Source organism: Mytilus galloprovincialis, chromosome 1, assembly GCF_965363235.1.
Source record: "Mytilus galloprovincialis chromosome 1, xbMytGall1.hap1.1, whole genome shotgun sequence".
Classification (NCBI taxonomy): domain Eukaryota; kingdom Metazoa; phylum Mollusca; class Bivalvia; order Mytilida; family Mytilidae; genus Mytilus; species Mytilus galloprovincialis.
The window spans coordinates 77,025,299-77,037,154 of NC_134838.1; the positions used below are offsets into that span (position 1 = coordinate 77,025,299).

General features: G+C 30.9%; 1 protein-coding gene across 1 annotated transcript in view; it reads right to left on the bottom strand.

Annotated features, from left to right (window-relative positions):
• The window catches only part of LOC143084957 (uncharacterized), a 44,197-nt gene extending 37,023 nt beyond the window's left edge, over nt 1-7,174 (bottom strand). The window contains exons 1-2 of the mRNA XM_076261055.1: nt 7,037-7,174; nt 2,301-2,522 (exon numbers count right to left, since the gene is read on the bottom strand). Of these exons, the coding sequence (XP_076117170.1) occupies nt 2,301-2,522; nt 7,037-7,091 (277 nt within the window). The 5' untranslated portion in view covers nt 7,092-7,174. The remainder of the gene's footprint in view (nt 1-2,300; nt 2,523-7,036) is intronic.
• Between the last annotated feature and the right edge of the window lie 4,682 nt (nt 7,175-11,856).

Sequence of the window (11,856 nt, forward strand, 5' to 3'; positions counted from 1 at the left end):
TTCATTGACGACGGCATGTGCACCCTTAGTTTCTAGCGATAATTTTTCATATCACTCCACTGGGATAAGAAAGGAAATAATTAGTCAAAGGAAAATTTCGTAAAATAGCTTTTATATATAATTCATGTTCATATAATTGCGATGATTTTATTTGGGTTCTTTTCGATCAAAAAAGTAGTTTTCTTTGCGGGGGTTTTACCTTTATTTACTATATTCAAATTATATTCCGTTGAATGTTGATGTGATGTATATTTAGAACATTTAAATTCAAACAACCCCCTCCCCAAATTATTAATAACATGATAATATCATAAAACTAAAACCACAAGTAAGCATTACATATGATGAAAAAGAAAATTGAAAGTCTATGTTATGTCAAAGAGATAAGTGTTATGGGTATATTTGGATGGAGAGTTGTCTCATTGGCACTCACACCACATCTTCCTATATCTATATGGATGTTTATTTTATCAAGATATTCATCTTATATATATACAATTCCTTGTTTTTATAGCGACTACAACTATATCATTAAAGCAACAATAGTATGAAGTGTCAGCTCATCATACATTTTAACGATGTTAAAAATCGACTAATGCTAAAACCTGAATTAACTTTTTTTATGATTGTAAAAACAATGTTCTATTTATTTTGCTTTTTATCAGTATCGTTCTACTAGTATTTTTTTTTAATATTGCTATATAATTATACACATTAACGTTCAAATGTCGAACATAATGTTCCCTTAGAATTAGCAATCAAGATAAAACAAATGAAAATAAGGTAATAAAACCAAGACATAAAGACTGTTTCATATATTACAGAAGCTAAAATAGTCAACGAGTTTATTGTCATGAATTAACAAGTAAACGATGCTTTAAGAGTAATATTTAAATATTGCTGGTTTAGTGATAATGCAAAGACTGGCGATTGAAAAGAGTTTTTTGCAAATACACGCGAGTTCGAACCCTTCATATGAAACTCGATTTTAAGAGGATATACCATCGTAAGTTAAAGGTTATAAAACAAGTTATCTTAAATCAACACAGTGGTCATTTAATTCTTGAAAAATTTAGAAGTGCCTGTGATCTGTAATTAAGAGCAGTTTGTCTCATCGCACTAAGAAACTTAATGATGATGAGGATAGATTTGACCTTGCACATTTAGGACATTCGTGCACGATGTAACAAAACATATTTATATTAAGATAATAGAATTATTCTTTATATTGGTATATATAATTTAACACATTTCAAAACAAATAAAAGAAATTATAGATATACTTAACTGTCTTTCATAAGGAAGACAATCAACACATTTACTTTATGAAATGAACATAGTTCAAAGGAATATAACTCTTGTATATAAATGAAACATCAATCGAATTAATTAACTGCACATTTGTGCTCCATCTTCACGGAAGATTCTAAATTATCAATATAACACACGTTGTTAATCTATATGTAATGCTGACGACTAATGAAAGCTAACCCACAATAAAGAGTATTTGTTTGATATTTTTTAACACTTACTCAGAAAATGCTCGAACTACATGACTTTCAAAGTATATAATTAACGTGTTTACACACTGATATAATATTGTTGTTAAACATTACAAACTTGTAACCGTATAAGACACTATATACCTCGTGTGATTGCATTAACTTATCCAAATAGATATTTATTTAAAGCCTGAACATTTCGACATATTGTTTACATTTTATAAATTTTGGTATCACAAATTCCGGTTAAGATTTGACTAAATACCAATTATTCCGATATCGTCAGGTAAATATGCTACTATATATACAGGACAGTCCTTAACCTCTATTGAAAACTTTTAAATTGCCTAGATGACAATGGAATTTTTATTTGTTTACCAAGCAAATGATAATAAAAGAAGTTCAATTTGCACTTATAAAGACGGTGAAATAAAGTAGAATAATGTGTCCCAAGTATTGTATTCTACAGCATTTTTAAACCAGTACGATGACAGCGCATGATAGCTGATCTTTAACAAATAGAGAATATATTGTATACGATATCAAGTTTAGTTCTTTTTCTTGCAGAGTACTTTACAAGCTTCATAATCCCAAAGCCTAATATGTTAATTTAATGAAAAAATGTAACTTGTTGAATTGTATAGGTTTGGATTTTAGCAGTCCAATAAAAAAAATACTTCAGGTTCAATAACAGCTGATGAGGTCAAATACTATAATTTGTTGTTTCATACAATTATAAATGAATTTGTGGGCAGTATTCACACATTGATAAATATATATAAAAGCATCTATACTTACATTGTTCCCTGTAGTAAATAGTAATATTCGTTACGTATGCAGATACGAAAGAAAATCGAAACATCCACCAAGCTGGTGTTTGCCCTGGGTGCACGTGTGTGTGAGAACAAATGGTTTCATTAAATCCATTTGATATAGGCGGCTGTATCGCATACACCGATTTATATTTGCCACCACCAAATTCAGAGCTATGTGTTGCTGTGCCAAATGGTGTAAGATTATCTATAAAACAAGAAATAGATATAACTAAATAAACATATATATATATATATATATCTTTAAATTCTACATAAAATTGAGAATAGAAATGAGGAATGTGTCAAGGAGACAACACCCCAATAAAAGGGCAGAAAACATTCGAAAGCCATCATTGAGTCTTCAACACAGCGATAAAACCTGCACCATAGGACGGGCTTTATCTGACTCCTTGACAAAATGTGTACTGTTCTAGTGAAAATGAACACAACAATGAACTTCAAAACAGACAAATGAACTTTGGGACAAGGGAAAATATGCAGCGGGGTTAAATATGATTTGTAAGATCTTAATCCTCCCTCTATATATCTAGCCAATGTAGAATTAACAAAAACACAGCAAAACGAACAGTTAAACTCTGTTCAAAAGAAGTCCGAGTCAGATGTCAGTGTAGATTACAAAAAAAAAACTAATCAAATTGACAATGATACATATATTAACAGAGGACTACTAGCCGTAACTGACACGACATCTTTTTTTTACAATGCAGAAACCCTATGACGACATGACAACAGAATCGTTATTATATCTCTTTGGAATGATTCTGTTTAAAGGTTTTCTTAGCTTTTGAAGTGAATGCCGACATTTTTGGGATTTGTTTAAAAACATTACCATGAAAAGATTGGATGTAAAATACCTCAACGTATAAGATGTCTGCATGCTGATTTATATTTACGAGTGATGTCCTTGTACCGATTATAAACTTTAGTAAATGTTTTGACTAGTTTGTGATATCGGTTTTTAAATTTAATCATCGAACGTGCTACATGGGTATGTCATATATCACTCGATTGGACAAAGTGCGTATTTTAGTTTCAACGCGATCGTGTGAAGAAAAGATGGTGCTATTTTTTTGAGAAACCTCAAGATCAAAGGCCAAAAATTATTCAGCATAATATTGCATTGGATATAAACTTCAATGGATAAAAAATGATTGACTTGTTTGAAGAAACAGACCGAACAATACCAAGTTTAAATGAAATTTTGATGATAATTTTTTGTGATATTTGGGATGAGGACATGTACAATTGTAATTGTTGATTACACAAATACTAAAAATATTTATCCTGCCTTTGGTTAATTTACTTATATAATGTAATACATATTTGAATTGTTAAGAGGAACAAGGAAGCAGCGAATGTACGTTTGTTGGAAAGGGTCATTGTCATTGCACAGATTAACATTTCTTTTCCTCTATCACTTTATATTCTTACTTCGCATGATATCGAAAGCATTTTATATATATTATGTCATAGAGGTAAAACGCCTTTGAAACTGACACTGTTTAACCAAACGCTTTACTTTGTCAGGTTTATCTCACAGAACACTGTTTTACTTGTGTTTATTACTCCTTTGCATCCATCAAAGATTATGTTTGAATAAACCCATCATAGATACCAGGACTAAATTTAGTATATACGCCAGACGCGCGTTTCGTCTACAAAAGACTCATCAGTGACGCTCGAATCCAAAAAAGTTAAAAAGGCCAAATAAAGTACGAAGTTGAAGAGCATTGAGGACCAAAATTTCTAAAAGTTTTGCCAAATACAGCTAAGGTAATCTATGCCTGAGGTAGAAAAGCCTTAGTATTTTAAAAAATTATAAAATTTGTTAACAGTAAATTTATAAATATGACCATATCAATGACAATTCATGTCAGCAAAAAAAGTGCGGACTACTGGACTTGTGATACCCTCGGGCAAATAAATCTCCACCAGCAGTGGCATTGACCCAGTGGTTGTAAATAAACTCATCATAGATACCAGGACTAAATTTAGTATATACGCCAGACGCGCGTTTCGTCTACAAAAGACTCATCAGTGACGCTCGAATCCAAAAAAGTTAAAAAGGCCAAATAAAGTACGAAGTTGAAGAGCATTGAGGACCAAAATTCCTCAAAGTTTTGCCAAATACGGCTAAGGTAATCTATGCCTGACGTAGAAAAGCCTTAGTATTTCAAAAATGCAAAAATTTGTAAACTAAATTATCTTCCAAAAGTTCTTGAAATATCATAAAATATCGAATAAAAAAGGTTTGAAAGAAGAGGTACAAAGACTCCATATTGCAGAGTTATAACCTTATGTATTTTATTTATATGAAATTTATTTGTAACTGGTAAATTACACGTGATGGAGACCATGGGCGTTTCGATCTGAGGTCCTTTATCAAATCAGAAGTCTATGAGGTCAAAGTCAAGTGAAGATCTTGTTCTAGATATTTTGTTTTGGTTTGTTTTCGCCTCTTCTAAAATACCGCATAAAATATCGATTTTCGTCTAAAGTAAACAACAACGTCATGGGTAAAATAGACCATGAGACAAATAGATAAACACTAAGCAACACAAACCCCACCAAAATATTGGGTTGATCTTGGCTGATTCGGAAGGGTAATTAGATCCTGCGTAACATGCGACACCAATTGTGTAACTCCAATACAATATGTGTACAAGCTATAGCAAGTGATAAGGCATCACACAATATCGTATTTGCTCTTATCTTACTCTTTATGTTTTAATATTGCGAAATTTTAAATAAAAATAATTTTCCCCCAACTACAGATCAGCGCCTAATTAACACCAATTTCGTGTTTCATTTATTCAGATTTCAATATCCTTCTAAATGTATGACAGTTTCTAATTAAAAGGTCGGTCATTTGAAATTTTGGTTGTGTTTTTCATTGAATCAGTTTTAATGTCAATTTGAAAATGACTACAATAACGATTGTTTGAAGACCTAAATAAATTTCATTTGGTAAGGAAGTTGAAACATTTAATAAGTTGGTAAAGAAGTTTTTCTACTAAACAGATTCGCTTCGGCTAAAACAATGTATCTCATATTTATGTTACTTGTTTAAATGATTTTAAAACATTTTACGAACATAATATTTCAAATGCATTTCTTTAATTAAATAGACTAAAACACTAGAAACTCACCACATCCTTTCTGGTCCCGTGTATATCTATTTAAATAGTTTAACTTTACTTTCAAATAAACTTGATAGCAAATAAACAATACATTGAATTATTTTAAGTGTTCGTTTAGAATCGTCATATCTAATCTAGCATCTCAGTTTCTACTGAAAAAGTTGAAATAAAAAAATAAGAGTTTAAACAACTTTTAGCAATGTATGCTAGGTTTAAATGCCATGAGAAAAAGGAAGGGAACTATCGTGTCATTCTGTCTTTAATTTTTCTAAAGAAGTTTTTTGTTTTACTTAATTTTACAAATTTACAAAATTTTAAAGAAAACATTTACATATTCAGGTTCTCAAATATGGAAAAGTTTACCAAATGAAATAAAAATGAGTAATACACTTGTATCTTTTAAAACAAAATGTTACACATTTTTCATCAATTGTGCAAATTAATATGCTTTTTCATTATTATTTAAATACAATTGTATATTGTGTATAATATAACTTTATAATACTCTTTGTACTTATAAATATGCTATTATTATTTTGAGGACTCTCAGGAGGATTAGTTTTAACTAATGGGATCATCCTCCTCTTGAAATAAGGATTATTTATTTATTTATTTATATGAAATTGGGTATTTAATTACAAAGAAAATATTTGCATAACGTTTGATGTTAAACAAAAAAACCCCAAAAAACAGAAAAAAGTAATAGTCAACAATATTTCGTGTTTAAATTATTTCTTAAGTAGGCATCAGAGTAATATCAAAGCATAAAAGTGTAAGGCGGAAATGGTAGAAGCAGGCAGGAAAAGACATCTTTTTGAAATAAGGAAATCATGTAAGTTTAAGGACATACGATACAGTTTTGATCCCGTATTTACCTTTTGATAAAAAATTCCATATAGACTATTTTTTACCTAATTAAATCAAATATGTAATAAAAAATATACCTTCATATGCTACTTTTTGAGTAAAATGACACATTTTGTATATTTGCTGAAAATTCGGATTTGTGGCCGTATTTTCCCTTTCGAAAGAAACTCATCACTTTTTTATTTTAAAAGATTAACACAAACTGTTTTTTGTAAAATACTTTGTAATTTTTTTATTTTATAACTAACCTAAATATTTATAAAAAAAAATTCAGAAAAAACTCAATATTTTTCAAATATTCATGAATATAGAAAAAAACATCATTTTTTGCTGAATATTTTTTAAATTTAAAAACTATTTATGTTTTCATGAAAATTGGCTCACATAATCTTCATACGGAATCAAACCAAATGGCATTTTAAAAAAGAGGGGTCCATGAACTCGTTTTCAAGTTGAATAAGTTTGAATGATAAAAATCAGTCGAAAACTGCATCTTTTCCCGATAAATCATAGTTTGACGTCTCGAAATTAACAACTTACGTTAGCAACGTCATTACCTCCCCTGTAACTGTATCGCATGCCCTTAAGTAACGATATATAACGATGAGTTTGTGCGTGACAAGAACCATGAAGTTTAGTATAAATACTGTTCACATATTGTCAACACACATTAAATTCTAAACTAACTTACGTTGTGCTGTAACTGTCAATATAACTGTTGCCTGGATTAGTAAAACGAATAACATTTCAGCCTTTGTATTTGTCGGAGCTTATGTCTTGTGCTAAAATGATATTAAAGAGACCATCGTATTCATGCAAAATAGTTCATTTAGATAGAAACGTCTGAGGAAGTAATCTAGACTACCTGGATGGCGCGTATTTAATCTTTTAAAGTATGTAATGAATCAATACTTTATCATCAGTTATGTCACATGTAAATACTCTTAAATGTCAAAAAAGTATTGTTTTAGTTTACCGCTGTTTATATATCAATTTTACCGCTATATAAAATACATTTTATTTTAAAATTTTTGAACTAATTATACCGGCAGTTTTTCGTTGTACGTTAAATATCTTTCCTTTAATAACATCAGATTATTACATGGCATTTTTCATATCGCATGTATTATCAGCCCTAGGTTCAGTATCAGCCCAAGAGCCGCATGGCCCGATGGCCGATATTGACCGAGGGCTGATAGTACATGCGATATGAAAAATGACATGTTATGATCTTTTTATCATATGCTTCAACAATGGAGAAAAAATACAGATTCATATATTGATCCTTTTACGTCGTTCCAATATAGGAGTTCAAAGATTGAAAAGTTCACGGACGTCGGACCCCAGATTTAGTACATTCGATATGATATCTTTCTATAATATGCCTCAACAGAGAAGAAAAATATTCTTATATGGACGAATTAACAAAATAAATAATTCAACAATAAACACAATGAACACTGTTTGGAAAAGTCAACTGTTTTTAAAGCAACTTTCTAAATTATGTTTGAAACTTTTAAAAATGCATTTTAATAATAAATATTTTTATTTGTTTTTTATTATTTTACACAATCATACTTTCCAGTAGTATCCAAATGATTGTTTTGTATACTACTTCGTTATGTTTTTCATGGAAAACGTAGCATTAAGGTGGCTCGGCCCTTTAACAGTGCGCATATTTTAACGCATGTTTCTTACGACGAGTGCCTTGGAAACGGTCGCTTTTAGGGGTCTTCTCAAAAATAGCTTTGACGACCTTAGAACGCGGGCGTGTATGAAAGCACCCTTCTTCATTTTTCGCTTAAGGTGAAAAAGGACAGAAATATACATGATTTAGGCATAACATTTAAAAAAAACCTTATAGATACTGACATGTACGACGTCGACGGTATTCCCTTCCAAAAACACATTCTCGTCATACATTTCATACACGTTCGCCCCTTTGGTTGGGTCTGTTCGCACCATATTTTGAATTCACTTAAATACCGGTTGAATTTAATGATGTCTAAAAATTTATATTTGAAAATGTTTTGCCAATGACGCAATGATTAACAGTAAACAAATGATAGCGATGTAAACAACTGCATGTCATCGTTCAGTTTTAAAGTATAGTATGTTCGGCGTTTTATAACATTTTGTTACTGTCTTAAATCTCTTTTTTATTTGAAATATCTGTATTTCCATGTCTTGTTAGGATTTTATTCCCAAGTATGTGAAATATTTTTTCACTGCAAATTTTTGATAATAGTTAAGTATTTTCTCAAAACTTGAACATGTCAATTTTCCGCTAACAAATCAAATAAAAGACTTTTAAAATACTTGACAGGCACACGTAACATTTTCATACATAAAGATTTGTTTACTTCTATCAAATAATGAGCACGAAGATCATCTTACAAATTTTCTCGTATCACAATTTTAATTCCCGGAACACTAGTCCTATAATCTAAGACCTCAGGGCCAATGTTTTCTATTTTTATGATATTTTCCTATAATACAGTACTTATTTTGCTAATTCAGTAATTGTTATTTTGTTAATTTGCAATTTTTTGTTGTATCTATCAATATCTCAACCGAGTTCAAATTAAAAAGAGGAAAACTAGTATTATTGAATCAGAGAAAGGGTTATTATAATAGACCAATGGATCCAGCAACTTATTTCACTAAATTGATTATTAATTTTGTTTTACGCAGAAATAAAACGACAGTTCAATAATTTGCTGTTTTCCGCCTTTTCATCACTCGCACTTGTCTCTGAATCCCCTATATACCTTAATATAACACAAGGTACTTAACCAGAGGCGGATTTGGGGGCCCAGGGGGGCCGGCCCCCCTTTTTGGGAAACAATTTGGTTGCTTATGTAGGGAATAACTGAAGCGTGGCTGGAGCGGGCCCCTCTTAGGCAGTCAGTGGGCCCCCACTTACAAAAATTCCTGCATCCGCCACTGTTTAACTAAAAATGAAAAATGAAAAAAAATGTATTTTCCGGAATATGCCGAGTATCACCGGAAGGCCATGCGATAACGTTACGGAAAGGCATTTGATAACAATCGAAGCATGCGATAAACTTTTCATATCAGCCCACTAAGCACCAATTCGTAAAATATGAAAATTACGTTAATTTAATGCTATTGTCGTACAGTAAAAAATCATATGTTATAAGTATATGATAATGATTGTTTATTAAAGGCTTAAGTTGTCGCACAATATTATGAAAGCGTTTTTTTCATTTGAATCCTAACTCCATATCAACTTGTGAGAATTCTACATTTTGCTGGACCGAAGATGGCCGCGATCTTCTCGGAGGAGATGTAATTCTTCAAAAGGATAGATACGAGTCACTTTGAGTTTTGGTGAATTACTTGAAAAGTTGCAACAACCAAGTTGCGGAATATGAAAGTGGAAACAATCTTTAACGGGAAAGCTAACATCTACACACAACAAATCATGTACACAATTCTTCTCGTAGAGAACTATTGCATATGGTATATTATTATTCAAATACTGATATTATGGATTGATATACATTGTAGTAACAATTCGTCTAATATTTTATCCAACAATATGGATTTAACAAAGTGAAATATTCATCAAATTATGTTTATTCATAGAATAGGGGTCTCAGTTATATTTCTGACGGAGTATTCAAGATCACATATATATTGGTTATTGTTTATAAACATAACTTCAGAGAACAATTGAAGGTCTTTCCATCCTATGATACGGAAAATATGAAAATTGGGTTTGAAATGTGACTTCCAGTTGCAAATTATAGCTTATTGTTAGTTGATTATATAAATAGATAGTTTGTATACACTTTATACTAATTGCTAACTTTTTTTGAAAAATATGCAATCGATAGCAAAGAAAAAGGAATCTTTAATCACCCACACTGACATATTTCAGGTCTTAAGTCGTGAAACATGTGGCAATTCTGAAAGTGTAAGATAAGTTTTTTCAAGTTCGTAACTGACTAGTGAAAAGTGTGACATTCGATATACGGAGCTTTTTTTTCTGGTCATTTGAAATTTAATTTGTTTCAGATTTTTTAAACATACGTACAGCGACACCTTATACACTCTTAATCGGACATTCATCATATATGTAAGCTTCACATTCTTTTATGGACGATCATGGAATTAAAGAAGTGTGATCATATTTAATTGGTTTAATTATCCGCGTCGATGTCTCACGATTTTTAAGTACTCACTTTGGCTAGTAGTTTGTATAACGATAGGTCCTCGTACTATGAACAACTTTACATTGTAAACAATAGTTTCCTACTCCTCAAAACACAATAAATATATTTAACGTTACCAGTACATGTGTGCGTAATTTATTAAACGCTTTTTTGTCACAGGTTATAGTTGTCTTTTTTACATTGTTATACATATTGTATTTATAGAGTGTCATATACTAGTAATGAATTTGTTCAGTTTATGTTTTCTTGTTGTTAAAAAAAGTACGACGAAAGATACCAGAGGGAGAGTCAAACTCATAGATAGAAAATAAACTGACAACGCCATGGCTAAGAATAATGAAGAATGGTGATCGCAGGTGCTCCCGAAGGGTACGCAGATCCTGCTACACATTTTGCACCCGATGTGTTGCTTATATTATTGAAAATCCGGCAAATAGTCTAGTTCGGAAGGTCACAATCGTAAAAAGGGAAAGGGTATTGTAGTTACGACATAAGTATGATATCCGATATCATCTGTGAAACCGTTATTCCATAACGGTCAACCAACTCGTGTATATCGTTTTTATTGAGTTAAGCCAGCGCAATTGATATTTTATATTATGTCTCTCAATGTTGCCTTCTATCTTTTCACGTTGGCATAAAGGTAGGAACATTAAAAAAAAAATTAACCCCGCTGCATTCGTTTGAATCTGTTCTATTAATTCAGGAACCTGTTGTTCGGCGGTTGACAAATTTTGATGAAGTTCATTTGTTTTTCTCGTTTGTCTTTTTTTTCAAAGATTAGACCGTTGGTTTTACTGTTTGCATTGTTAAACGCTATTCAATTCGGGGACCTAGTAACTTGCTGCGCGGTGTGAGCCAAGGCTCTGTGTTGAAAAACGTATTGGATCTATAACGGTTTTCTTTTTTACACATTTTGACCTGGATTGAAAATTGTCTCATTGGAAGTCATACCACATCTTTTCATTTCTGTGTTGACTCGTGTAAAATTATGAGAGTAAGGAATCGATGTTTTATAGAATTAATTACCTTACTCAATAAATATAAAAAAAATATCAATATTGTGTAAAATTAGTTTTAGTAAATTCGAGCATAATCTTAATTTTTTTATCTATACGTATGGGTTGTAAAAGTGTCATCATTTTAAACTTGTTGTTATTAAGTTTTAGAACATTTATAACTGACTGTACTTAGAAGACTGTGACTAATAAAATTTCATAATTTAGAAATTCATATGTAAACATTAAACAATATAATATATCATAATAATTTAATTCACAAAGGATCACAAAAGTGTCATCAGATATTT